Source organism: Poeciliopsis prolifica, unplaced genomic scaffold (genome assembly GCF_027474105.1).
Source record: "Poeciliopsis prolifica strain line A6 unplaced genomic scaffold, Auburn_PproV2 SCAFFOLD008, whole genome shotgun sequence".
Classification (NCBI taxonomy): domain Eukaryota; kingdom Metazoa; phylum Chordata; class Actinopteri; order Cyprinodontiformes; family Poeciliidae; genus Poeciliopsis; species Poeciliopsis prolifica.
In genome coordinates this window covers 15471078-15498834 of record NW_026562383.1, presented here as the reverse complement: position 1 = coordinate 15498834, position 27757 = coordinate 15471078, and the positions used below count along the sequence as shown (strand labels likewise).

The 27757-nt window shown below is 37.1% G+C and overlaps 2 protein-coding genes and 1 long non-coding RNA gene across 4 annotated transcripts; 1 reads left to right on the top strand and 2 right to left on the bottom strand.

The window, feature by feature from the left end:
* Positions 1 to 109: 109 nt before the first annotated feature.
* Positions 110 to 6576, top strand: usp14 (ubiquitin specific peptidase 14 (tRNA-guanine transglycosylase)). Its single transcript, XM_055033586.1, has 16 exons — positions 110 to 260; positions 1044 to 1189; positions 1574 to 1606; positions 2281 to 2385; positions 2472 to 2575; positions 2697 to 2755; positions 2853 to 2983; positions 3079 to 3159; positions 3315 to 3397; positions 3558 to 3672; positions 4548 to 4613; positions 4703 to 4795; positions 4891 to 5019; positions 5123 to 5183; positions 5356 to 5463; positions 6340 to 6576. The coding sequence occupies exons 1-16, from the start codon at positions 245 to 247 to the stop codon at positions 6483 to 6485; spliced, it is 1476 nt and encodes a 491-aa protein (XP_054889561.1). The 5' UTR covers positions 110 to 244; the 3' UTR covers positions 6486 to 6576.
* A 655-nt stretch (positions 6577 to 7231) lies between these two features.
* thoc1 (THO complex 1) lies at positions 7232 to 14783 on the bottom strand. 2 transcript variants are annotated; one of them, XM_055033584.1, is made up of 21 exons: positions 14688 to 14783; positions 14428 to 14501; positions 14072 to 14132; positions 13917 to 13986; positions 13504 to 13622; positions 13363 to 13411; positions 13172 to 13267; positions 12970 to 13052; positions 12809 to 12882; positions 12600 to 12708; positions 12194 to 12328; positions 11995 to 12095; positions 11818 to 11884; positions 10133 to 10183; positions 9961 to 10031; positions 9712 to 9807; positions 9102 to 9167; positions 8695 to 8778; positions 8447 to 8594; positions 8268 to 8352; positions 7232 to 7619 (listed from the first exon to the last, which is right to left on the bottom strand). In XM_055033584.1, exons 1-21 carry the CDS (start codon positions 14733 to 14735, stop codon positions 7342 to 7344), a joined length of 1965 nt encoding a protein of 654 aa, XP_054889559.1. In that variant the 5' UTR covers positions 14736 to 14783; the 3' UTR covers positions 7232 to 7341. The 2 variants fall into 2 exon arrangements, with proteins under 2 accessions (XP_054889559.1, XP_054889560.1); XM_055033585.1 differs by having other exon boundaries at positions 12809 to 12879.
* Positions 14784 to 20455: 5672 nt separating this feature from the next.
* LOC129362091 (uncharacterized) lies at positions 20456 to 26372 on the bottom strand. The gene is made up of 3 exons (XR_008606191.1): positions 26159 to 26372; positions 21923 to 22045; positions 20456 to 21635 (listed from the first exon to the last, which is right to left on the bottom strand). It is a non-coding gene; the product is annotated as an uncharacterized LOC129362091 (long non-coding RNA).
* Between the last annotated feature and the right edge of the window lie 1385 nt (positions 26373 to 27757).

Below are 27757 nucleotides of genomic sequence, written 5' to 3'. Positions count from 1 at the left end.
TTTTTTGCAATTGGGTCTTCACCAAATACATTTTTGCTGAACACATGAATGAGCTCAGACAAGCGTCCAGCAGGATGGCTAACATGTTGTCGAGCGCATCGATAAGTTCCCAGCGTGTTGTTGCAGCGTCATCCTGTTTGAATGAAGTTCAGACTGAGAACTAGCCAACTCTTCATTCGCGCCCCAGTAGACTGACACGGGAAAAACAATATCAGATACTCCAGGAAAACAAAGACTGCCAACCATGCCGGTGTTTACAGGTATGATGTAAAACAAACGCGGCGTATTTGTTGTTATTACCATTAAAGCTACAACGAAAGCGCGAATCCTTACACGTGTTTTAGTGAAGCATCGTAAATACGTTAGCTTAGCCGTGTAGCATGATATGCAGTTAGCATGCTACCAGTTCTAGAAAGACCGTCTATATTTCCAGCAAGCTGTAACAGTTATTCCTGGAAACAATGTTGCGAAAGAAATATGCGTACACATTTGGTTAGCTATATTGTGTTTTAGGAGTTTCTATGTTCAACTTTACAATGTGTTTTGCATCGCCGGCTATGCTAACTAGCACTTTCAAGTAAACCAAACAAGCTAGTCTAGTTTGGCAACACTAAAGCTGATATGTTTTTCTGATTATCTACAACCACCAAGAAGTAAAACACTTTTAAAACGTTTTACCAACTTGAAGTTCCATTTGTTTTACATTATTGCCTTTATAGACTGGACATGTTTCTTTAAAATACCAACTGCGGTAGCATTGTCAGTAAAGTTAGCCCATTTATGGCTAACTTCAGTACAGCTGCTTGTTTACCATGAACTGTTTATTACTGGGCATAATTTCACTTTTTCTAAACCGGTAATATTATAAAAGTCAGTCAAGTGATTTATCACAACAAAATTGCTCCAGTGGGCAACAATATAATGGTTAGCTTCCCCACAAGATGCTGTGTCATACATACAGAACCCATTCTAGTTAAGCTACGATGTCCCCATTACTAACACGTAACTCACACGTCCGATGTATTTTTTTTATCCGTTTTCAGTCAATGTGAAATGGGGCAAAGAGAAGTTTGATGCAGTAGAACTCAATACCGAGGAGCCACCCATGGTGTTCAAGGCTCAACTCTTCGCCCTGACAGGAGTTCAGCCTGACAGACAGAAGGTCATGGTGAAGGGAGGCACCCTGAAGGTAATAAGAAAACACAGTGCTACAGGTTAAGCTTTAGAGACAAGGTTTCTTCTGATGGACGATTTTCAACATGTTTATTCAAAACTACATCCACTGATCCTAGATTGCTTCAAAAGGATATGAAACAGTTTTCATCATCATTGTTATTTGTTTAGTTTACAGATTTCTTTAAAAAAACATACACTGAGAATAGGATCACATCACATGTTGAGATTATCTACTGTCATAGCTTTAATAATCACAATCATGGTCAGTGTGTTTGCTTTAAAATGACAAAAACAGATGTAACAGTATTTATGAGCTTGTAACATTGGGAGCTTCCAGAAGCTTTGATCAAATATGTCTTCTGTATTTCAGTTAATTAATGTTTTCTCTCAATTCTAGGATGATGAGTGGGGAAACATTAAACTGAAAAATGTGAGTATTTATCATATCTATATAAATAGATTTATGGTTTTTTTTTGTTTTCTTTACATCTAACTGAGACTTATTGTCATAAGCAATAAAATACACAAGACAAGATAAAAACGCAGTGCATGTCAACATTGTGTCTCACTGAAACACATCTGTTATAATAGCTACACAAAGTTGTTTCCAGAAGCCTCAACAATCCTTTGTTGTTATTGTAGTCAAAATTGTAATACTGATAATAAAATACACTTAAAAAAATCAAGTTGTTCTTGTTCATGGTGGAAGCTTGAAAAAAATCCAAATTTCTTCTGAAAAACACATCTGAAGTTTTAAGTAAAAAATGGCTATTCCTTCAAATCCAATAGGATAACATGTCAGGATATCATAAAAAAAAACTAATTGGAAAAATAGATATGAGACAACAAGTTGGGGATAGGAAACATAATTTTACAGATGCAGAGGAGCTGCCTCTGCATCTGCAAAGAAGAACAGAAACTGGATTCACACCATTTATGGGCTTTGGAGGCTTTTAATTGCAATTTCTCATCACAATAGATAAAATTTTATATCACAAGAACAGTTTCACATTATTAAACACTATGATAAATGCCCACTCCCTCCCAGCATACAGCAGAGCATTCACACTCACTGAACCTGCATGTGAATCTGTGTTTTCCTAGGGAATGACTCTGCTGATGATGGGTTCTGCAGAAGCCCTGCCTGAGGAGCCGGCGGTTCGGCCCATGTTTGTAGAGGACATGACTGAGGAACAGCTGGCTTCAGCGGTCAGCGCATTTCACAAATTAATGGTTGCTTACAAATAGAAAAACTACCTAAAAACTGATGCCAGTGTTGGTGATGTTCTGTTCAGATGGAGCTTCCTTGTGGGCTGACAAACTTGGGTAACACCTGCTACATGAACGCCACAGTGCAGTGTTTACGTTCGGTGCCAGAGCTCAAAACAGCTCTCAGGAGGTACTTACTTTAGATGGAGACATTGCAGAATTAATATTTCCAAGCACTTAATGTATAGTGTTGAATAATTTAGTTTGAAGCTAATTAATTTTTTGTCAATATTTTCATTTACTTTTTATAGGTATTCAGGTGCCCTGCGATCTTCAGGAGCAAATGCTCCAGCACAATACATCACAGCAGGTTTGTAGCAATTTTAGTTGCTAAACGCACCATTTCAATTTCTCAGACTTCTGCTAGCTTTTTTAAAAAAATATGTTTTCAATTTTCTCAACTTAAGCCCTGCGTGATTTATATGAGACTATGGACAAAACCTCGTCCAGCCTTCCTCCCATAATCCTGCTGCAGTTTCTCCACATGGCCTTTCCACAGTTTGCTGAGAAGGGAGACCAAGGACAGTACTTGCAACAGGTCAGAATCTGCTGAGTTTATGTCATTGTTGCATACAGTTTCCCAAGATTGCATCTGTTTGTATTTTTTTTATTATTATTATTTTATTTTTCTAGGATGCCAATGAGTGTTGGCTCCAAATGATGAGGGTACTTCAGCAGAAGTTGGAACCACTTGAGCCGGTGACTCCCATGGAGGTAAACCTTTCTTTACTTTGGTGAAATGGAGGCTGAACAATTAATAATATTAATCTTTCTAATGATTTGATTTCTTTACATGTGCTTCAGTTGTGTTTTGTGGACTCTGCTATGCACATTAAAAGTGTGTCTGTCTGTTTGCTTTCCCTGCTTAGACTGAGTCAGCAGGAGGAGCTGCCTCTGCATCTGCAAAGAAGAACTTTATTGACCAGTATTTCGGTGTAGAATTTGAAACTTCGTATCCTTTCAGCATGTCTGAAACTACATTTTCTCCTTGTTGAGAAAACCTGATCAATTCTGGTCTCAAGAGTATATTCCTTTCTGGTTGTAGTTTTTTGATTGAAGTGAAACATAGAAATAAAGAATGTATTAGAAATTGACTTAACTCTTTAGTTCAGCATGAAATGCACAGAATCTGAGGAAGAAGAGCCGATCAAGGGCAAAGAAAGCCAGCTCCAGCTCAGCTGCTTTATCAACCAAGAAGTCAAATACCTTGCAACAGGACTACGACTGGTACGTACCATTTAATACCACTCCTTAAAATCCAATGGGCATTTTTCAGACAAAGAAGGTATGCTAGGATTTAATTAGAAAATTATTTAGACAAATTTTTTATGTTTATCATCAAAACTCAGATTCTCTGAAGGTCACAATCATTCATTAATAAAACTGAAATGTTCACTGTTTGAAAGGTACGTGTCGGTTTTTGGGTTGCAACAAGTAATTGTCACAATAATTGTCAACTACTTTAATAATTGATTTAGTTGTTCAATTGAGTGCAATATCAAAACAGAACAAAGCAGTAATTACTGCGCAAAAAAATTCTACATTTTGCAAATCAAAACTCCAGTAGCATAGCTTGAGTGTCACCAGGTTCAAATGTAAAAAAAAAAAAAATATCTCACATTAAGCACCTTTTTGCCATCCAAATACTAACTGGTTAATCTAAAAAAAAAGTGTACAGATTAGCCGCATGCTGTGTTTCTGTTAAGGCTGAACTTTTCACATGTTGATGTTTGAAGAATTTTTTTTTTTTTCTGCAGACGCATCCTTTGCTACAAATAATCAAGTACACACTAAAGAAATTTTACACAATAGCATGTTCATTTTCTTATTAAAAAAATAATTGCTTTGTTTGCATATTTTAATGTATGTCTAACATTACATATGTACCATTTTCATCAGTTAATAGTCATAAAAATTAATAGACTATTGGATTACTAAAATAACTGTTGGCAGCTCCTGTCCTTCTACTGTAAAAAGTATGCACTCAACACTTAGATTATTGCATTAATTGCTGCGCAGCATGAAGTTGATCAGGGTGTGGATCTGCAGAGGATGTAATCATAGTGATGAAGAGCTGATCCTGTTTCTTTCTCCACTCCCAGAGACTGCAGGAAGAAATCACAAAAATGTCTCCAACCTTGGACAGAAATGCTTTGTATATCAAATCTGTAAGTATGATCTCCCTCTGCCCTTTTTGAAGTTATCCAGCTGGAATGGGGCATTTCTCTTACAGCTGCTTTTCATTTGTCCTCTCTAGTCAAAACTTAGCCGTCTCCCTGCCTACTTAACTGTTCAAATGGTCCGATTTTTCTACAAGGAGAAGGAGTCTGTGAATGCAAAAGTTCTAAAGGTTTGTTCTCAATGTCGTTCTTCATTTGCATCAGCTCTTGCAGTAACGGCTTAGTTAAACCTAATTATCTGTAAATCTTGTTTTTAATTGCGAAGGATGTCAAGTTCCCCCTCATGTTGGACGTATACGAGCTCCTCACCCCGGAACTCCAGGAAAAAATGTTGCCAATTAGGTCAAAGTTTAAAGAAATGGAGGACAAGAAGCTGGAGAAACAACAGCAGAAGGTGGCAAACGTTTATGTGGATGCTTTTGTTTTATTGATAAAGAAATAAACTTATTTTCATCATAAATACTAACTTATATTGCTATATTGCTGATTTCCATAAGGTGTTGAAGAAGCCAGATGCATCAAAGGAAGTAAAATATGAGCCTTTCTCTTTCCCAGATGGTATGTTGAAACGATCTCATATCATCACATATACAACTATAAATTTGACTTTTAATATGTTTTTTGTTGTTGTTGTTTGTTTTTTTTGTTTCTTTGTTTTTTTGCAGAGCCCATGTAAATAACATGAATTGAATTTAAGGAATTGTGCTTATTTTCTTTTACCTTTCTGTAGACCTTGGTTCCAACAACAGCGGCTACTACGACCTGCAGGCTGTACTGACTCATCAAGGTCGCTCCAGCTCATCAGGCCACTATGTGGGATGGGTCAAGAGGAAAGAAGGTAACCACATCTGTTGGTGATAGCCAGAGCCACCCAGCTGGAGTACAACTTTCATTACATTGCGTGTTTGTGCCGTCTTCTGATGCCTTGGTTAGTCATCATTAAAACCAAATAAGAATCACCTCCTGTGACTGTAAACGCTCATTGAAGGTGTTCAAAACCTCAGTAATTTTTTGATTTGGCTCTTTTATAGTTTTCTTTACATTAACATATATATACAAGGTCTACTTTTCAATATGATTTAATACAAAATATTATGTACTGTACATGACAGCAAAGTGGCATCACACAATGTAACTGCTGCAGTAAAGTAGGATTTATTTTCTTTTTGACTGAATGCAGGGATTTGTCTGGATCTTGGAAAAAATTTTTGTCATCATTTTGATAATCATGACAAAAATATTGTTCTAAAAGTTTAGATCCATACCCATTCCTACTAATTATGCTAATCACTATTGTTGTAGCCACACATAAAACGCACAAGGATGGATGAGCACAGACCTTCCACTTAAATTGTTGGAAAATAGTCACATTGTTTCGTAAAAATCTGACTTTAGAACCTCAAATGTTTTTTTTTTCTTCTTTTGACTTTGCAATCCTAGTTTTAATGTTACCGAATTTTGAATTCAATTATGGCAAACAAAACTTCCAATTTTTCAACATCAGAGAATATTAAAATTTTTTCTTGTAAATATGTGAAAATGAATTTATATTTTGTCCATGACCAATATATATTTTTTTCTTTTATTCACAATGCCCTTATCACCGTCGTATCATTAGCAGGTTTAGACTTGAAGATTCACAATTGGCCATGTGTTGGCCTTGGACAATTCGCTTAAGAATCAATTTTTCCTTTTTGTGTGCGTCTTTTGACAGATGAGTGGATCAAGTTTGACGACGACAAGGTGAGCGTGGTCTCACCGGAAGACATCCTGCGGCTGTCTGGAGGCGGAGACTGGCATATAGCTTACGTTCTACTGTACGGGCCACGTCGGCTGGAAATACTTGAAGAGGAGCAGTAGCTGGAGGGAGGTTTCTTACACCCACATATACAGATTGCCATTTCCGCGCACTGTCTGCATAGATGTGCAATAAAACTGGTGTCTTTAAAGATTTGATTTTTTTTTGTTGTTTTGTTTTGTAACCAACACTTATGCTTGTAAAACAAATTTTGTTAAATATTCATCCATAGTGTGCTTTGAATATGGAGATCTGATGAAAGGCAATCTCTGGACTGGATCCTTTAGATTTTAAAGTTTGGCTCTACAGTTTCATTAAATGTTTTATACACAATGTATATTTTTAAAGCCTTTCAGAAGGTGATCATAAGAGCAAAAATATTTCCTATTCATTTAGCCACCAAGCTGTTGTCCTTGACATTCTGGATCGAGTTGTCAGATGCATAACAGAACTCTTGTTCACCTCTTGGGCCTTTGGGTTCAGTCTCAGGTCTTAAATGCTTGGCTCGCATAATCTCCTGCGATTGTTCTCAAAATGTATTGACAGATGAGGCTCTGTCTGCCAAATATTCATTAATGCTGTTTTCAGGGAAGTGGTTTGGAACAGGTTGGCCTCATGGTGAACCATGTGGAGGCGTTTGAACCATGGTTTTTCTCAGCTGGCTTTGGTGACACTGACTTAAGACAATGTATGTAAAATCCAAAAACATCCACTCTCTGTAATAAGTTATTAATTGATTGCTGGTGAAAATAAACCATTGAACCAAAACGCGACCTTGTTTTGTGACCAAGAGAAGCAAACATCTTGGAAAAATGTTTTTATTCGATTTCTACAGTGGAAAAAAAAAAAAGGTTCAGACCTTTGGTACATACAAAAAGCACTGCTACAATGTAATGTAGGTGCAGCTTAAGCAACGTTTCAAGCCTCACTGAGGCGTTCTGCAAGCTGGGAGAATCCTGCCGAGCTGAGAGCCGTTGCCAGGTTCTCCACTGTTGCTTGGGATCCTTCTCGCTCCTGCCAGGCCACCAGCAGCAGCTTGGCCTGAACATCCACATCTTCACTGTCCGTCTCGATTTCCCGCATCTCTGCTGCCTTCATCTCCAGATGAGAGGCTAGTGTCTTCCACTGGGACCCCAGTTTGGCTGCAATGTCATCCATCTGATGGTTTGTTACAGTTTTACTCTGGATGCTCGGACCTCAAAGAGAAAGAGGAAAAACATGAAACACTGGTGCAAAAGAAACATCCACATATACATTAAGGCCAAAAGGAAAGTTCAGAGTGTTAACTGAAGTTTTGTTTTTGCACTGTGGGAGGAAATGTTTTTTTTTTAATTATACTGAAGTGATTACCAGATTTTAATGAAAGCAAATCTTCAATAAGTCATCAAGATCTAACATGAATAGAGGAGTCAGTGGCACTTTAACAAAATTAAGACTCTTGCACAATTGTTTCAGATTGTGAAAACTTCATAAGATGCTAAACATTCCTCCATTTATTTTTTGTGAATGAATTTTGACAAACTTCATCTTCATTTCAACTTTATTCTCAACTCCATTTATTTTTTGTGAATGAATTTTGACAAAACCATTGCTTCATTGTCCTAATATTCAACTTTATTCTGGTAATAAAATGTTTTTCTTCTCAAGATATTACAACTTTATGCCCAAAATGAAAAACCCTTTTTCTTAGGTTGGTATTAGTACTCCGTCAAAGAATTTGTCTTTTTATGCTGAATTGCTGAAAAACATCACATTTGATATTCTGACTTGAGAAATCTAGAAAAGAATAATCGATTTAACTGAAGATATTGAAAATATAATTTAGAACTGTTGGCCAAACTCACTGTCATTGCTGTCTTTAAGAAGATTGTCTCCATTATCGTCATCATCCTCCTCTCCTGTCTTGATTTCTTCTGAAGGGATATCCTTCTGCATTTTTAGAAGAAAAAACAAAACACCGGTCTTATTTCTTTCCTTTTAAAACTATAATTAATTGAGGTTTTAAAAATGTAAAATCCCTCACCGGCAGCTCTTTGGCCAGTTTGCTGACCATGCTATCTAGGTAGTCCGCCAAGCTTTTGAACTTCTGGTTCGTTGGCTGAAAGAAGTGTGGACTCCTCCTGGACAGGAGCCTCAAAGCTCGCCAACCGTAGTTCGGGTTACGCACAACCCTGAAAGAATTTGAGTAAGAGAAAAACCAAGGAATTTAGCAGCTGGATGTATAATAACTGACTTGTGTTCCCAGTGAAATGCGTCACAGTGCCAACTTACTTGTATTCCTCCTCCACCATGTTGACTGGATCGGCCTGCTCAATGGCCTCCGCAAAGAATTCATCCAGTGATGGCATAAACTCTCTGAAATACAAATGTTGAATGTAGTCACCCACAGTATTCATATACTCAGAACATCTTCATGTGACAAACAAGAACTGCAAAGTATTTTGTGTTGGAATTAGATGTGGTAGTAAAGCATCTTCTTCCTCAGGTCTGCCGTTTCCCTACACAGCCCAAATTAGATTTTCTGTTTCTTTCACAAATAACTTGCAATATTTAGTCTTGCTATACTGACATTTATGGTTGTAGGTTCATGGATATAAAACGTTTTGCAAGGAACTAAAGACATATCAGATGAAAAAACTTAAAGTAAATATTTTTGCTTAGTTCTCTGAATTCCGTACCTGCTTTCAGACTTGCAGGCCTCCATGTTGTCCTGGTTCAAGTTCCACAGTCGAGTCAACTCATCACTAACAGCGGAATAAAAGAAAGTTTAACATCCTGCCGTAGATTACTAAATAATAAGCTTTTCAGCTCTACAAACACAACTTGAAATTGTTTAGAAATGCATCTGAAGTCTAATGCTTTAATATTGACGAATTAATTACAGAACAAGAATTTATAAATATATATATACGTATATATACACACAAAATCAATGACATAATCACACTTAGTGATGTAAACAAATATCTCAGTTAATTCAAATTGGTTCAGAAATACTTTTTTAGTCCCAGAAGGAAATTTAAATGTTAAATTATAGGTATTTGATTGCACTTGAATGGACCGCATAATGATATGCTAGTGCAGCAGAAATACCATGGAGCTGTGACCTCACAGAGTTCTGATCAACTGCTTTTAGAAAGTTGAATGAATATAAACAATTATGAAGATATGAATAAAATTATTACCAACACTCAACTGTAACAGGTCACTACCAATAATGTTTTTTAAATCTAAGACTGAGTGTATGAATACAGAAAAAATAAATAAATCAAGAACTTCGTGACGTACTTTCCCATGAAAATCTTGCGCTCTGGCCCTTTTCCAAGGAAGTCCTCTGGAGCTTGTCTTTTCCTGGTGGGCCTTTTAGGTTTGTCATCAGATGTTCTGTTTAAGACGAAAACAGCCAGGACACTTTTCATTTTGACATTCTAGCAAAAGTTCACACACCCAACTCCTTTGTTGCCACAGACCAATCATTGCACGGAAACAAAATCAAGCCAATATGGGCCGAGGCCGCTTAACGACATTTCTCTCTACCTTTCTTTCACAAAGCTCGGACAGCCCTCGTTCTTCCAGGAATTCCAGTTTTCCTCCGTGTTGAGAATGTGCTGCCAAAAAAGACATTTTAAAAATTCTAGTCTGACTTAAAGTACAAAATGAAACACCAAGGGTTATTTAAATATTTCTGTATTCCTAAAGTGTGGCTTACCTCGACCATGGTGGCAAATTTTTCTCCTTCAGGAGGCGTTTCGCTCAGCAGCTGGAAGAGCAGAACACACGTTAACCAGTCTCTTCTTGCTATGGCTACAGTAGCACTAACTTTAAAAAAAACAACTTCAGTTTAAAACGTGTTTCTGTTTAAAAGTTTACAGCGATGGTCGAAGAGGCACAAAACTTGATAGTGGTCACTAGTGCGAACATTTTCCATAAGAAAAGATGTTTTCAAATATTTCACATTTTTCAAAATCAGAGTTTTTGACACATTTCTGATACATTTGAGACCTATGCCAAATTATGAAAAGATAAACTTAATCAGGTCTTGTTTAGGTGTAAGCAAGTTAGATATACCTTTTCTAACTTAGTTTTTTATTTATTTTTTACTTATTCTGGAATTGCGATGTTTGCCTATTCTGTGGCAGCTGAAGAAGGAACAGCTTATCCTGCTCTCTCTTGTCCTTACAGATAACTGTGAGTTATTTTTATAGTTATATTTACATTATCGACATCATAACTGGATAACTTCAAGCCTAAGGATTGGGGGATTTTTTGACTTTTATTTTTACCTGACTATTCTTCACCTCCAAGTTCACCTCCAAGTTCAACCAGGGCAAAATGCCTCCGGTTGACCCCATTGACATTAGCAGTATTATACAACGACTTTAGTCAAGAAATGAAGATTAACGTCTGGAGCTGAACTTTGAGATCAACTACCTGTGGAAATTAAAGAAATCTTCCTCTTATCAACGGAGCACCAAGCAGCTCACCCTGGAACGCTCAGGGTGACAAACCGAAACAAAAGTCTCACACTGCGGATCCCATGAGACGACTGACAGGGAGAACCCGTCACCTGGACGAATCAGCGTGGCGGGCTCTGAGCCGAAACCCACCTTCAACTTAAACACCTGCTCCGCCAAAGAAAAATAAACAACCAGTTGGAACCAAAACGGCTCACCTTCAAACGTCAACAATGAGGCAAGACCAACACATCCACTCCCCAAAGCTCAAAAGGACAAAGCGACCACCAGGAACACAAAAGGTATCCCAAAAGTGTTTATTGTTGGAGATGAGGCAGTAAATGGAATCAGTCATGTTTGCAATCCCAAGAAAACGAGTGATTTCTTTTCCTGGTGACACTGTATCTGATTTAACTCAAAGTACACTCTCTCACCACTTATCAGCTAAATATTGAGACTTAAGTTGTGAATGTTGGAGCCAATGATTTGGCAAAACAAAAATCTGAGATTCTGAAAAAGGACTTCAATATTCTTCTGAACACTATGGGAAAATTAAAAATGAAATTATTTCTCAGTGGTCCAATTTCATTACCTCAATGGGGAGATGAAAAACACTCCAGGCTGGACATGATAAACGAATGGCTGATTAAAACCTGCTCCTGCCAGCTCAGTGACCTTCATTGATGACCTCTGGCTCTATTGGCAGCACTCAGACTTTTTTGGAGGATGCGGATGCATCTGGTTGTTAGTCTTCCTAACAACCAGCTGGGTTGTTAGGAAGACTAGGCACATTCATTACACTGAACTTTATGCAGTCTAAAATTTAAACCAAACTTCAAGACAAAGTCTGAATACATGAGATTTTATGTCAGAGATCCCAGAATCTCTTAAAAGATATTAAAATGTCCAACTGAAAAATACATAATTCAATTAAACTAACCTGATAAACTAGCTTTGTCGTCTCCTCAATCCATGCACTCTGGTCGTCATTCAGAACACAGCTGGAGCTGCAGTAGGACAGAGAAAGAAATAAAACAATAATTCCCACACGGCTCCTGTTTGACACCCAACAGCTTATTGATTCATACTTCAAAGTGAACACAGAAATGAGCATCACCTTTTAAATTTAACCTGTCCCTTCAGGTACTGGAAGAGGATCAGGTATTGCAGCAGTATATGCCGTCTGAAGTTGCTGTCGCTGAGCTGCAAGTCCATCAGCTATAAGAAAGAAGGGAAGAAAAAATAAGAAACATTTTAGGACACTTTAAGAGGGCAACTTTCTAAATCAGCAGCATTGGAGGCAGAAAGGTTCTAACCTTCTCACTTGTGAGAAATTTGGCAAAATAAACATGTTCGCCATCAGAGGCTCTGAGGTCCTCCATCTTCCTTTTAGAGGCCTGCATGTCATCCAGCTTGAAGCTCTTGAATACTGCGAGGGTCTCATCTGAAAACTGAGCAGAACGACAGCAGAGGAATCGGGTAGGTTGGTCAATTTTCAATCAGGTCTCTTATTTTTAGAGCACTTTTCACACAATCAAATATAACTCAAAATGCTAAACAGCAGTTCAAGAATCAGACATAGCAACAAATGCCACATTAAATAAATGTAGTAATTAGAAAAGTGGAATAAATGTCATTAAATGCTGAACTGAGGAACGAAGCTGAACGTAAGCAATACACGAGAAACAGATACCAAGAGTTTCAGCTTTAATGATGCATTACCTTAAGGAATGTCATCCATGAGAATTTGTCGTAGCACTGCAGCGGATTTCTGAAGTAGTCCTGCAACGTCCAGAACTTTCTGTATAGGTTGTAATCAATTGGGATAGAACTGAAAAGCAAAAGCAATTTGGTTTTATTACAACTGACCAGATAAATTTTTAAAAAACATTAGAAAATGAGCAATCTCACACAGCAAGCCTTCCACTCACCAGGGCGCAGGTGCGTCATCCTCCCCCATTTCACCTTCCTCCACCTCCATGGTGTCTTCCTTTTCATCTGTCTGCTATAAACATGGAGGTGGGAAAATGAAATTTTTTTAAAATGCAACATCCAAAATGTTTTGAATCAAGATCAAGTGGTAAATTTTCACCTTCTGGCCAAGAGTGCTCTCCTGTTCATTCTTGTTGAACACTGTTATGTTGTCCAGATTAAACTGACTCTGTAGATTCAGACCTGGGTAAAAACACAAACAAGGTTGTCATAGATACATTTGTAAATTTGCAATCATAATGCTGAACATGTGATATGTCAGAGACATCCCAGAATCTCTGGGATGTATATGTTTGTTTTACCAGATTTCTCAGATAGAGGGAAGAGTCGTGCCAAGAAAAGCTGGATTCGCCCACAGAATACGGTATTCTGGGATTTGGACAGCCTCCTTAGAAGATCTACTCAGACAGAAAAAAAACAAACAAAACAAACAAACTGACACCTCAATGGTACTTGGTTATATAAATTATTACAAATTAGGTGAGATCTTTACCGTTGCACATTCTCAGCAGATAGTTCTTTCCTGCAGTGTAGAATGAGCTCTGTAAGAAAAAGAACAAAAACATAAGCCATCATTTCAACCGATTTGGGCTAGACAATTTTTTTCACCGATCTTGATTTTAAAAAATATTACTGATTTCCAGGTGGAGACATTTTTCTCAACAAAGGAGAATATTTTGTCGCACAGGTCAAGGGGAAGGCAGTCCAACACATCTCCCAGCAGGACGAATGGAATCGTGGCAGAGCAGATTCCTGCATTGGCAAAGAAAAAGAATGGAAAATTTAAAGTTGCATTAGGAAACTCCCTCAACTCTTCCTGTTTCACTTTTTGAAATGAGTGAAATGAAATATCTTTAAGATTTTTTTAGGTATTTATAACAAGACTTCTTGGGGTAGTTAGGGATATTTTAAGCTTTTGCTTAACGTATAAATATTTTCACCTTCACTTTGTGCATGACTGGTTGCACAAAGTTTAATGTTTATTTTAAGTTTCTTTACAAGCATCTTTAAAAAGAGTAAAGCAATATTAAGGGAAAAAAGTCGTACCCTCAGTAACAGCATCAATACTCAGGTAGATGAGAGACAGATAGTCGTCACAGCTCATCTTCTGCTCAATCTACAGTACAGGGGAAAAAAACATTAAAGGCTTTGGAGGTCTTATTAATCCAGTTATTAAGTTAATAGAAAAATAAGAATCTTACAATTTGATCACCGAGAACACCCCGCAGGGCCTGGTCAAGTGTGGTCTTCTTTTCTGTCTCACTGAGATGATAAATATAATGTCTCATTTTTCATTCAACAAAGATGCACATCAACATTTTTAACATTAAACTTACCCAACTCAAGGAGCATACGATACATAACATATGTGAAATAATTTATTTCATTTTTGTTTCTCAGAAATGAAACCGCTTAAGGCTTTAAGAACCTAAACATTTTATATTTTTCTTCAATACTCCAAACACTTATAACATGTATTTAATCAAGTACAGTGGGACAGTAAGTCATAGGACAAGTAGCAGTTGTAGTTTGAAATGTTAAACTAGAGAAAACTTACTTTCCGGAGATCTGGTTAAACACAGTGATTAGATGTTTGCAGGTTTTACCCGAGAGAGCCTGTCTGGCAGCAGCCTGCAGATTCATGGGAGGAACGTTGTAAGGTAAAGACAGATCTGAAAGAAGCTAACTTTAGCTTAGCATCCAATGCTAACTCTATCGTAAAATAAGATACCCGGAGATCAAAAGCTTAGACTTTGCAAATAGATCGATAATTATTATTTAGGTAAAATAAGAACGCAACATTGCACTGTTTCGTACCGTAAATTTCTCCTTTACGTCGACAAAATTGAATACGGGAGGCGACATCTTTAAGCCGTGACCACCGGAAGTGGCTAGTAATTAGTTCCGGGTTTTGTTTTTTCACACGAAAAGATTTGTTTCAGCGTTATTTTTCAAAAACTGATATCAAAGTTTAGTCTCGTCATTTCTGGTTGTCCTCAAGCCTGTGTGGCAGCAGATGTCAGCAGCTTCCCTGGTTGTTTATTTTTATGCTGCGGACAAAATAATAAATCAATAAAAACCTAGTTTATGTTTGAATTATAAATTCCCAGCTCAAAGATAAACCAACATAATTTCGGCACTTCTACTTCTAATGGAATACCAATTCTTTTCAACAGACAAAGTAATCTACAGAAAAAAACCGTCTGTTGTGACACATGTAGACCATAATCTGTGATCGCGAAAAATCTGTGGTGTTGCTGCTGTTTTACTTTACACTGTGCCCTCTAACGAATAGGCTAAGCTTTGCACGTTGAAATTACGAACTAAAAAATAATTCTTTCTAAAATTACGCATGTTTTTTTTTTTTTTTTTTTTTTTTTTTGTATTTTTATTTTTTTTTGTGACTTGGCAATCTGTTGTAAAAATATGTAGATGTAACTGAAGAATCGTCTTGCTGTGAATGTTGCTTCAAATATTTTTATTCAATAGAGAAATGCGTTCTTCTTAGTTAAAAAAAATCAATTGGTTCAATGTTACTATCAATATTATGTACAATAACTGTCATGGCCTTCGCAGAGAGACCAAGGTAAGCAAATTTAATTCCACCATTGAGCACATGGTGGCAATATTACCTACAGTTTCAGTCAAGGCAGTTCATGAAACTGTGAGCTTCACACCTAATATTTTTTGTTGTTGTAAGTTTGAAATAATGTTCCTGTACATTTTTTCCAACTCTATTTTCCCTCCCGTGGATCCCCGTGCTCTTTCTCAACATTCCTTTATTATTATTATTTTTTCATTGCACTAAAATAATCCAGATGGATGATTTCCTTAAGTGTTAGAACTATAAGCAGGAACAGAACTAAGGTCACTTTTCTCATTTAATGTTAATAAATACTTGGCTCTAAACTATCCCATGAGCCATGTTAGTGTGTTCCATACACGTTAGTGTTTGTGCGAACTGTATGCACACGTCATACAGTTCTGTGCTGCAGGACTTGATTTTTTTATGATTCAATGTTTAACAGTGTCACAGTACATATCAGAAATCTCTCAACTATAGTGTGATGGCAATTATTAAACAGAAGTTTCATAACTTGCCAGAGAACACAACGAGCTGCTCTGAAATCATGTGTTAACGTTCATAATCTCTTGGTTTATAACTGACAAATGATTCACTTTCTGCTCCTTTCTCGACAAGTGTTTCCATCCCTGCAGTGGCGATGAGGTGGCTCCTTGGAGAAGAAATGCTGCAGCTGTGAAATGAGTAGTGTCACACAGAAGGAGTGAAGCTTTATTTTCAGCATTCCTGTGGAGTCTGTGGAAATGATGATACTGGGAAGTGAAGAGTGATTTTACTGACACCTTCTTTCTGTCACATATTTCACCTTCATCCTCCAATTTGACATAGTTTTTATCGGATAGTTGCCAAACATGATGAAGCACAGAAAGGGAGTGAGAATGTCTTGTAGATAACCTCCCCACATCAGTCAGTAAAGTGGAGACAGGGTTAAAGATGGCTCCTGGGGGATGGGCGTGGAGGTTCAGGTTGAGTTATCTGAAAAACTGAATCATCTCCTGCTTTTTTGTGGGATTAGTGCATTGTCTATCATCACCAGTTAACCTCCCACTACCACCATTTAACACCAATTATACTCATTCAATGAATAAGTTAAGTACAGTTCAAAGATCGCAATGAGTAACATGTTTCACATGAATTGTGAAACATCCATATGAAATTGCTCACATTTCCTTGCATTATTATAACTAATCCAGTTACTCAAAACTTGGAAAAAGCATTATTAACCTCAATAGAGCCAAATTCTGAATATCCTTTGATGGGAAATCTGATCAAGCTTTATTTAGGTACTTTATGCTGATGAAGGAGGTAAAGTCGGAGCAACATTTTGTGAGAAATGTGTACTTTACTGTCTTGCGGGGCAGAAAATATAACCCCTTTTAAGGGAAAAAATTTAGCTGCGATGGGATCAATCATGATTAAACTATCTTTGATTGCAGATTCGGATGCACGACATTCACCCAGAATCTTGCACATTAGAATAAATATGTCCAATTGAAGGAAACGCAGAAGCAGGTTTGCTGAGAGAAATCTGCTAATTAACAGGCTGGTTTTCCCTACAGCAAATACCTTTCCTTGCTAAATCAAACCTACTGTGTTGGTCTATTTCGAATACTACACAATTTTCTGAACTTCCAACTAGGTAAAAATGGTGTCTAAGTGGGATTTAACAAACGGAGATTTGGTAGTATTTTTGTACCTGGCGTAAAAACGGCCAGAATTTCAGAAAAAATCCCTTGCATTATTATAACTAATACAGTTACTCATGATGGAATAATGAATCTTGTTCTCCCGAAGAAGAACCTCTGATGATCAATTTTGACCTCAAGCTCAAGTGTACTTGAGTTGCAGGAGGATAATTACCCAAAATGCACTAATGCGACCACCTCTGAATGTCAAAAATAGTCATCAAATTTAGATTTTAGAGTGACTTAGTCAAAATCTGGACTTCATTTGGATTGAAATGGGGTGGCACTGCATTAAATAGGTTGTTTATGCTTAAGAACTCCCTGATATGACTGAATTAAACAAATTCTGCAAATAAGATTTCCTCCATTGTTATTTATAAAGCTCATTACAAATGATTTCAAACAATTGATGATAGCTGTTGGGCGAACATTTTGTGGTTTTTGGGAGAATTACTTTCTTAAGGCTAAACTAGTGTGGTGGCTTTTAATCTTAAGAAGTAAAAATCATAATTTCAAAATAACTTTTTGTACTTAGTAGTTTTATCTTACTGATGCTATAATTTGTTTAATGATTTAAAACATTTGACTGAGCCAAAATCAAAAGAGAACAAATCTGCTAGTGGAGCCAGAAAATTATTAAGAGTAAAATTAAATCCTCTTGAATGTTTTAGTGTGCCACACCAGATTTTATGACATATAATAAGACAAACTGATTCACTCCTTGCTCCATGAAATGATCATTCTTCAGTGTTTCTGTAAAGTCAGTCTAAACCAGGTCAGTTCCAGACTCCCAACTGTTTATTTTGTCGAGATAAATATAATGAGAAGAAAGCTGAAAACAGCCTGGTGCCAAATTACAAACCAATCAAATTCTGTTGCAAGAGCCAAATAATGTGATGAACACTCTCAGAGAAAATTACTGTGGAGCAACAAAAAGAGCATTGTCCATGTGGTTTGACAAACTTCAAAACAAGAGGCGAAACACAATGCTCTGACCTCTGAGGTTAAACACACAAAGGAAGCAGGTTTTAAACTGGCCCTAATTGTCACATGGCTTAAATTCCACCATGAACAAGAACATGTGAAGAAGAGTCACTGTCATGTAAAGAAGATGAGCCCATTTGTACGTTTAAAACCATGCTGTACCTCGGCTGTGAGCCCATAAACTAAGCCAGATGAAGGTCCAGATGAAGGGCCACGTACAGAGTGAGGATTCATATTTTTAATTAGATTGAGCCAGCTGTTGTTTGAATTTAATGATAGATGCTAATTTCTGTAGCCTCTAAAGCCTCTTCATCTTCATGCTTCAGTTGCAAACTCGCTCTGAGAATTTTCTTTGTAGAAGCTTCATTATGGTCTGTTAAATTGAAAGCGATAAAGGGATTTTCCTTTTGCACAACTGGTGACACAGGGCAATACTTTACTGGCTCATAAAATTATTTGGGACATTTTGTTAATGATCCTCACACGCAGAAGGGAACATCATCAAGATAAGCACCCAACCATGTCAGCTATTGTGGTTGGTGCCTAAGCTAACAGTAGGTTATGTGTATTTAAACAACCTTGGTTTGATTGCCCTTGCAGTATTATTTTGTTGATGAATGTCCAGTTATGGAGCTGCTCTAAGTTATTTGATGTTTATTCAATGATTAGCCAGGGGTGTGGAAACCATCACATATTCACACAAGTCATAAAATGGGATGTGAGAGGAGCCATGTGCGTGGATGGGTAGAGACAACATTCTTGTGACAGAGCCAAGCGGGAAATCTCCACGATTGCCCCCTCCCATCTTGTATAATCAAGCTTTTCGATTATACAAGATGGGAGGATTTAAAGTGTTTGCATGTCCAGTTACTTGATCTACTAAAAGCATTGACCCAATTTTTGAAGATACACTTTTCAACTGCAGTACAGTGAAATGTTTTGACATAAAATGTACATATTTTTGTTAAAAGAAATTTAAATACATGTATTTTTAGCTACTTTTAAAGGCACTCACCACTGGCCTAATGTTCAAGCTTCTCTAACTCTTTTTGTTTTGAGTTTAGTGATCTAGTAATTGTGTTTTGAACTGACTGAAGCTGCTTGAGAACTGCTTTGTTTGGGCTGCTGAACAATGAGTTACAATGATAAAGGCTCGGAGGAATTTAAGTATCAGAATTTTCATTTCTGACCTCAAAGACCAGGAACTTGAGCTTGTAAAGGTTAATAAACAATAAAAACATAAAGGAGAAAGTATGCTACTGTATTGAGCCATGGGGGCAAAATTTACTTTTGCTTTCAATTTTTAAATATTTGTTCTGCATCCAGAGGGAAATTAAAGGTGATATGAGGCAAAACTGGTGCCAACCCGTTTACATGCAAAGAAATGTGACGAAGGATTGGCCACATTAAATTTGACAAATTCCTGGGGAAAGATAATAATGTACTGACAAAAAACAATAACGAACTAATAAAAGCTTGTCTAAAAATGGAATCCCATAAAGCATTTCTGCAAAGAGAAAAAGTTGCATTCTTGGAACTGAATAATTCATGGCAACATTTTGGGAATATGTAGCCAACCACATATAGGAAAATCTTGTGTAGGAAAATCTTGCACCTTTAATTTTTAAATTAAAGGCACCTGAAAATAGAAGACATGATAATTTGAGACGTGCTTACTCACCCAAATGCACAGTCCTTTAATTTACTTGTTGTTTGTCATTGCAATGGATATTTTAATAGATTAGTTTTCTAGTTTTGCAATCAAGGCCGCAGTTTATTTCCAGGACTTTTGAAAGACAAAGTTGTTCTCTAACACAAATTAAGATCCCCTTATTAAAATTGCAACATATTTCTGGTTTACTTACATCTTATTATGAAACTTGCAGCATTTCCAACTTTGATGGTTGAACTGCTGGCATCTATTGAAACACACACAGAGACGCATACCCACGCACACACACATACACACAGGCACACACACGCACACACGCACACACACGCGCACCCTGAATAATTATGTAATGCTGCAGGAGGGACTGTGTTGAATCCTGGCCACCACATTCACACAAAAACTGTGCTGCCTGAAAGAAACTTGCAGACCCTCATCAACAAGAAGTAAGCAGGAAATAACAATACTGATAGTTTAAATAAAAATCCAGATGAATAAATAGATCAAAAAGTTAATTCAAGGTGAAGTTCAACATCACATCCTATTATATTACTGTATCTTTGCTAGTATAAGAATAGTAAGTTCTAGTAAGACTATAAATGTCAGAAAAGACTTGAGTTAATTTAGCAGAAACTGAAAAACATTGATTTTTTTTATTTTTTTTAATCAGAACTGCAATTATATTCACACAGTGTTGCAAAATCAGATTTCTCACACAGTTGGTTCAATGACAAGTCTGAATTCTTAAATCTGGTCAGTCACAGGCTTTGAAATGTACATTATAAACAGAAATGAGGCAAGAAACTGACTTTACCCTCACTGTAAACTGCTATTATGTAAATAACATTTTTACTGAATTTGTAGCAGTGTGTAACGTAAACCCTGGACAAAAATACTAATTAACATGTGAATTTTGTCCTGGCATCTACAGTTCATTTTTCTGCAACATGTACCCGAGACTTTGTGTCAGCATGCAGAATACACATGTTGATCCACCAATCTGACAACTGAACGGGAGACCAAATTCACTTCAAGGAACAGATGTGCTTCACCGACATGCCCCTAAATAAACAATCACATTCCAACATGTGCTGCAGTCGTAGCCCTCCCAAAATATTCATGTCTGTCATTTTTTCCCTATCTGTTTCTAATATACAAAAAGCAAAACAATTTTTTCAAAAATACTTTGTTTTTAGAGGTAAAGGAAAGAAACAGACCAGGAAAAAGTAAGTGACATATGGAGCTCTCTATCTAATCTGACAAAGTTTGAGCTTTTTTTGCAAAAAAGAATTGGAAATGGTTTGAGCTTCTAGGTGTGCAAAGCTTTTATAGAAATAAACTAATATATTTTGCTGGTAACTGCAGCTACATGTGCTCCACGAGGGTGAAAATAAATGAATGCCACAAAAATATTTTGTGGCAAAAAAAAAAAAAAAGAAGTATAATTTTCTTCTCACTTAACAATCAGGCACTATTTTGTGTTCTTTCACATACAATCTTAGAATCTCCACTGAAGTTTGCAGTTTAGCAAAAAAAAAAAAACTTTAAAATAGGATGAATAGTTGTGTCAATTTAGGTATGTTTTGTGCATAAAGAGACAAAAAAAAAAAAAACAATATGGGAAGAAATATTTTATTTGCTACTTTTCTGTCCATATTTCCACCTCTCAGACCAGCTCTTATTTTTTAAATTCACATTATACAATTAGCATTCTTTAGAAATGGTTCAGTTTATTTTTTTCTTTATTGTAACACAGCACAATAGAATAGAAGAGCTCATCTTCAGTTGACAACAGGTTATTATACAGATGTCCCGGTATCACTCAGCGGCTCTTTCCAGTACACCTGAAAAACCAAACTACAGGTCAGGCTCATCCAATATGTACAAATGAAATAGCTTGCTAGTTTTCAGTTTCAGCACAATGAACTATTGGGCCAAAGGACAGAGATGAGTTGATTCCAATTCCTGCTTTGTTGATATGCAAACATATCAGAGGACATCTCTTGCTTTCCTGCCTGCACATTAGCCAGAGCATTCCAAGCCAATCTATTGTACGAGGCCTCTGTGAAATGGAGGAACCATCTGCTAAATGAATGACGAGGGTAATGATGGAATGTTTTGATTAACTCACCTCAATAAGGCGTCCCTCCCCTGATCTGAGCTCAATGATTATAGGCATGTTCCTGTCAAGATACTGAATTTTCTCAATCCAGGTGGGACCCCAAGTCAAAATCTTCACATAGACCGACTCCATCTAAGAAAGAAAAAAAAATGTCAATGGGCTGTCTTATCAAAATCAGTTTTAATCTAGATGTTTTCTACATAGAAAAAAAAACCTAACAGAGCAAGTAAGCACCAGTGGTGCAAAGCCTGCAACAATCACTGCTTTGCTCATCATTTTCCTGGAACCAAGATTACTGCACAAATCTCTGAATTGACTTTATTTATCTGCCTGATTCACTACATAAGTTACTGCACAGGTCAGCACATGCTTTCATCCTATGAAAGTCTTTGATAAAAGAAGGCCTGCCTCTTCTGCACACAACTACAGACCTCAATAATTCACAGTTCTTAGTAAATCACCAGCTGTCAGCAAGTAAGGGAGTCTACAACACAACCCTTCCACATAACCAGATTAGACTGACTGCATTATCCCCAAATTCCACCCAGTCCTAGCACTGAGTGTAATTTATCAGATAAAGCATGAGTCTGAAAAATTGGATTCACTTGTTGCTTGTTAACACCACGCAAATGTGTTGTTTCTAGAATAAGACCATGCACGAAGGCTCGGCCAGCTACTGCACCCACCATCTGCACTATCCATGTAGCACCAGGCTCTGAGGACACTGTTCCTGCCAGTCATAAGGAGATTCCAGTTAATGCAAGGATTCAGTGAGTTCCACTAAGCAATCCCAGTTTTAGCTCTCATCATCTCGCTGAAAAATAATAGCATCCACTGAACTTTCCCACATTTTGTCAAGATAAATCCACAAATTTTATTGTTTCTTAGAGAGTTCTATATGCTAGGCCCTCACAAAGTAGCAAAGACTTTGAAGTGATGTTATTGTAATCCGAATAGTGTGGGGTAAATTTGTGTTAAGCCCTGCCCTGTCATCTGCCATCTTTATTTATCTAGATTGAAACTTTTGTAATTTATCTTTATTGAGGAGGAATTCCTTTGTCAGATGTTCCTGCTGAAGAACCATCCCTTCAGCATTATGCTGCCACCACCATGTTTAGCTGAGGACATGGTGTCCTCATGCTGACATTCCATTTTAATTTTCATCCAAATGTAGAATACATGGAGGCCATAACTCTAGATTTTGATCACATCCACCCTTTACCTCACATTTTTGTACAAATTTTCTGTGTTTAAATTCTATTCATCACTAGAAAAGCTTCACATATTAATCTTGCTCTTGGAAACATAGAAAATGACATGCAAAGGTCTGCTAGTTAGCAGACCTGCTGTGACATTTGCGTGATGTCAAAGTACACTGAGACACTAAATTTGGTTGTACCTGCAACTGGACATTGTGTACAACACTGACCTGCCCTCATCCAGCCCAACGAGAAAATCTCTACCTGATCAGGAAAGTCAAGGCATTTGCATTTCAGAACCTGCCCTTTGTTTCTCATGCTCTGTTCAGTACTTTTCCAGTTTAGCTCAAGGCTGAGATGTATTTTACTATTATTCACAGCTTATGTGAAACTAAACTAAACTGTTGTTCTTAATTGTTAACCTTGTAGATTAGAATTAAAAGAAAATAAAGAGTTTAATACACAACCGATGATTTTATCTGGGTGTTCTATTGAGTTAATAGCAAAACATATTGTAAGGATTAAAAAAAAGTTAAAAACCTTGACTGCATGAGAAGGTAGGAGACTTTAATTGGAAAAGTACTGCAGTGATTCAGAGCAGCTGGCAGTAAGTTAAACAACACTAAATAACTCAGAGAGCAGCTTCTCACTCCTTGAGCAACCGTCTCACTTTAGCAGACAATGCCAGGATTTAGTGGGCTTCAATTGTGAAAGAGTTGTTCAGAGACCACGAGAAACTGCTTTCACACACCGACTGTCCACAATGGAGTTCAGAACCGAAATCCCATTGAGAATGTGTAGAATGTGTTAAAAGACATCTCATGTTCTGATTCTCCTATCACCAAAACAGAACCTTTGGTGAAAACTGTACGGAATTCTGGGTGTACATAGATGCACCCTATATTAGCTTTATTAGCTTTTCATCAAGGTTAAAAAGCTTTTCAAAGAAGGCAGAGAAGATTGACCACTGTTAGAAGATGCAAAAGCTTTGCAGTCATCATTTATTTCTCCCACTAATTTCAACGAACTTCAAACATTTTCTCTATTAAGAATAAACATTTTCAATCATTCTTGACTCCAAAAAGGCATCTTCGCAATCTCAGTTCATGCTTAAAGTCTTGTCAAATGCTTTTTGTTCTGTCCATATAGCTCACATTCTATTTTTAAGCATATGTCGTGCTATGCTGACTGCATTGAGGCCAACATCAGTCATTTACTGCTGGAAAGAAAATATGACCTTTTGAATGCATGACAAGAAAACCAGACTCCTGCTCTGCCTTTCTGCGCAATAGAACCTGTGGGGTAAAGGATCATGCCATTTCATGTCTTCCTTCCTGAGAAAAGGAGAAACCTTTTAAAGCATCACCTTTGCCGACACAGCATCGCATGCCTACTTTTCCTTTTCCTACAAACAGCCTCTAACTTGAGTACGTTGTTGCACATCTCTGAATTGTGTTCTGCTTTATCTTGTCCTTCTACTTTTAGATAAACTGGAATTTATAAGCCTGCCTGAAAATGCTTTAGTTTTGTTATAGCATAAAATTGAGTATGTTTAAGTTTTGCTATTTCATAATCAATTGTAGTTTTAATGGCTGGTCGGCTGGCTGCCTGCCCAGGATGTTGCAACTCTTGGGGCGTTACAAGCACTCAAAAAAAGTGTCCTTTTACCTAATTTGGAAATGGGTGGCACCTGTGTTATATAGACTGTGTTATAGCTCTCCTAGTACCTGTTGGGATTAAGTGGGTGACTAAGTTTCCTGTGCAACGCACACCCATAGCTCGTATTTGATTTATGGGTGATCGTATTCTTTTTGGCAGATATTCTTTTATTCTTGTTGGCAGATATTCTGCCATCAAGAATATCTCTCTTTTTCTAAACAACATCCTCATCTGGGTGGCTGTATGTGGAGTGTTTTGGTCGTTTGCTTTCTCCTGCTATATTGTTGTGGTTCTGCTTTTGGTTCTGAATCCTACCTTAACTTCAAGATAATTTTTTTTGATGCAACAGAAAACTAACAGCACACATCAACCTGAAAAAAACATCTACACAGGTTACACATGGTGGTAACAGCATCATGCTGGGGGGTGTCATTCTTCTGCATAAATGATTGTTTATATCAGTGTTACCTTTTCTGCAACACAAATGAGACCTGTCTTGAAATGAATATAAATGTAGTAGAATCAAAATGGGAGTCAGAATGAGGACAGTTCATGTGGACAGCATCACGTGACGGTAAATAGTAGGAGGGCCAGACGGGACACGAAGAAAGTCTCCCCTGCATATGGTCTCATTGTTTTATTGGCAGCTTGGGCAGCCAGCGAATATGCAGAATGCTATTCCCAAACAGTTGTTTTCTGGCCAAGAAAGAAAATAAAAGAGCTATTTTGTCTGTCACCACTTTGAATCCACAACGGATTTGGCCTTTGCTGACAAAAGTATGGCAAGTTAATAAAAATGACTCTTGAAGAAGAAACCTGATCGTCTGCTTCAGAGTGTTTTAATTGTATTGAGTGTCTGTCTAACGCTACAAAAACCTTCATATTTGCTATACCACTATCTTTTATTTGCTTTTAATCAAAGTTTTAAACAAATATGGTCTAGAAGTACTGCATGGTCATTGATACAAACCACAACGAACAATTACAAAAACAACTTTTCTGGTTAAGCTTTGCATAAACTTTTCCCAGCTAATCGATTCGTCCAAAGGGTGGCTTTCATCTGACTTGGTGAGAACCTCTCTCTGGTTAAGGAAAGAATTTCAGAGCTTATTAAAACTGACTTTGATCTTTTTGCCAGTAGGAGCACCTCGTCGTGTCCTCACCCTGCACTCATCCATAATTTTCATACCCTGCCAATTTCAGATAATAAAAATACGATTCGCGAGTCTAAATCAACTCTTGCAGATGCACAAAAATATTTTGGATGTGATATAGCTCTAAGTTTAATTGCTTATCTTTAAGCCATTAAGCAACGCAGAATTGGACAAATGAGAAATGAACAATCAAAGCGAATGCTTTCTGTCAAGCAATGGAGAATGATACTTACAATTTTGATGATGTGCCTTCCATGTGCTTTAAACGGATGAAAATATGTTAGAATAACATGATGAGAAATCTATGTGTCACACTACAAAGTGGTGTTCAATATGTCCATTTGCTGCTGGTAATCCAGAGTCCAGGTCAGGAGTTTGTGCAATTCAAGGCCAGAGAGCTCAGTACTGCTTTCAGGTGTTGTGTTCAGAAAAAGCCAAGCTACTGACTTTGTGTGTGTGCAGTTTTCCTTAAATAAGGCTCCTGTTCACATATTATCTAGTTATCACTTATTTCCCATCACATTTTTCGCAGAACTGTTAATGGTCTGTTACCACCCATGATGACATCAAGTACTCTTGTGATAGACACTTCTTGCATTCACTCACAGATCATTTACCAAAACCGCTAAAGATTTAGTCCCATAACAACAGTGAATGGTATTCAAACTGGTCATTAAATAATAAAAAAAACATAAAAATTGTGGGATTTTTTTTCCCCTTAAGAAATGTAAAAAGCAGGGAGGAGGAGCTGAAGGATCCAAGCTCTTTGAAAAGGGATGTTGAAATTCTAAGAAAAGTGCCACTTCCTTGAAAATGGGTAGCGTCAATACAAAACAGTAAGGGCTCAGTCACAGTATTAGCGTGAATTCCTAGAAAGTTGCCTCCTGGAACGTGTACTGGAGGAAGTGACGTGATCATGAATCACACGGCATGCCTATAATAAAAAACAATCTGAGCTTTCATCCCACTTTTCCCTGTTATTTATTAATTAATTTATTAATGCCTTTATTGCAGATCAATTGGCTTCGGCTTCATGTTTCAACACAGGTGAATTTAAAGAACACAGGAGATATGCAAAGGTGAAAACAGAGCAATAAAGATAGGTCAATCAAATATCTAGCAGCTTCAGCAAACAGTAGTGTCCAACAATGGAAGGAAAGTCATTTCGACCTGTGGAAAGTAGAAGGAAATGCTTATCAAATATTATATGGTATGCTTATCAAATATTATTTGGAGATGCTAAAAGTATCTTCAAACTTAGATTAATTCAAGGGGGGCCTAAAGTTAAACTTTTATCCATTTAGCGTCTTTAAAAGACATACATATTTTTCACATTTGATCACAGTACAACCAAAAACATTGACTTGTTTTTGTGAAAGAAATACTTGGTTTTCAAAGTTTTGACAGTATCTGAAAAGTGTGGCCAACATTTTCATTCAGTTTGCCTCAGTCAATATTTTGTTGAGCCACTATTTGCTGCAGCTACTGCTGCAAATCCTTTGCATCATCTCTACCAGCTTTGCGATTAAAAAGTGAAATTTGCATCTAAGAAGGAGATTTTATTTTTTTTGTTCTTTCTTATTTTAAAAACAGCTTTAGTTTACTGTAATTGAGTGGAAAGCATCTACAAAGATAGACTTTCACACCTTTTCTACTTTGACCAGGCCATTCTTACGTATTTATACTTTGATCTTAACCATTTGATTGTGCCTCTGGTATAATATTTGGGGTCATTGTCCTGTAGGAAGGTGAACCTCTGAGCCAATACAAAGTTCCTAACACATGCATCTGTAACTTTAACTTGTCCTTTAATTAACCCTTTTTAATTAGAC

Bases quoted from the DNA above. Each gene is read 5' to 3' on its own strand.
- usp14 (XM_055033586.1), top strand. The intron at 2,756-2,852 runs GTTTGTAGCAAT...TCTCAACTTAAG, and splicing joins AGCACAATACATCACAGCAG to CCCTGCGTGATTTATATGAG. The intron at 5,020-5,122 runs GTGGCAAACGTT...GATTTCCATAAG, and splicing joins TGGAGAAACAACAGCAGAAG to GTGTTGAAGAAGCCAGATGC.
- thoc1 (XM_055033584.1), bottom strand. From the start codon at position 14,735: ATGTCGCCTCCCGTATTCAATTTTGTCGACGTAAAGGAGAAATTTACG. The intron at 11,885-11,994 runs GTGATGCTCATT...GTCCTACTGCAG, and splicing joins GGACAGGTTAAATTTAAAAG to CTCCAGCTGTGTTCTGAATG. The intron at 9,808-9,960 runs GTAGAGAGAAAT...CGTCTTAAACAG, and splicing joins CCGAGCTTTGTGAAAGAAAG to AACATCTGATGACAAACCTA.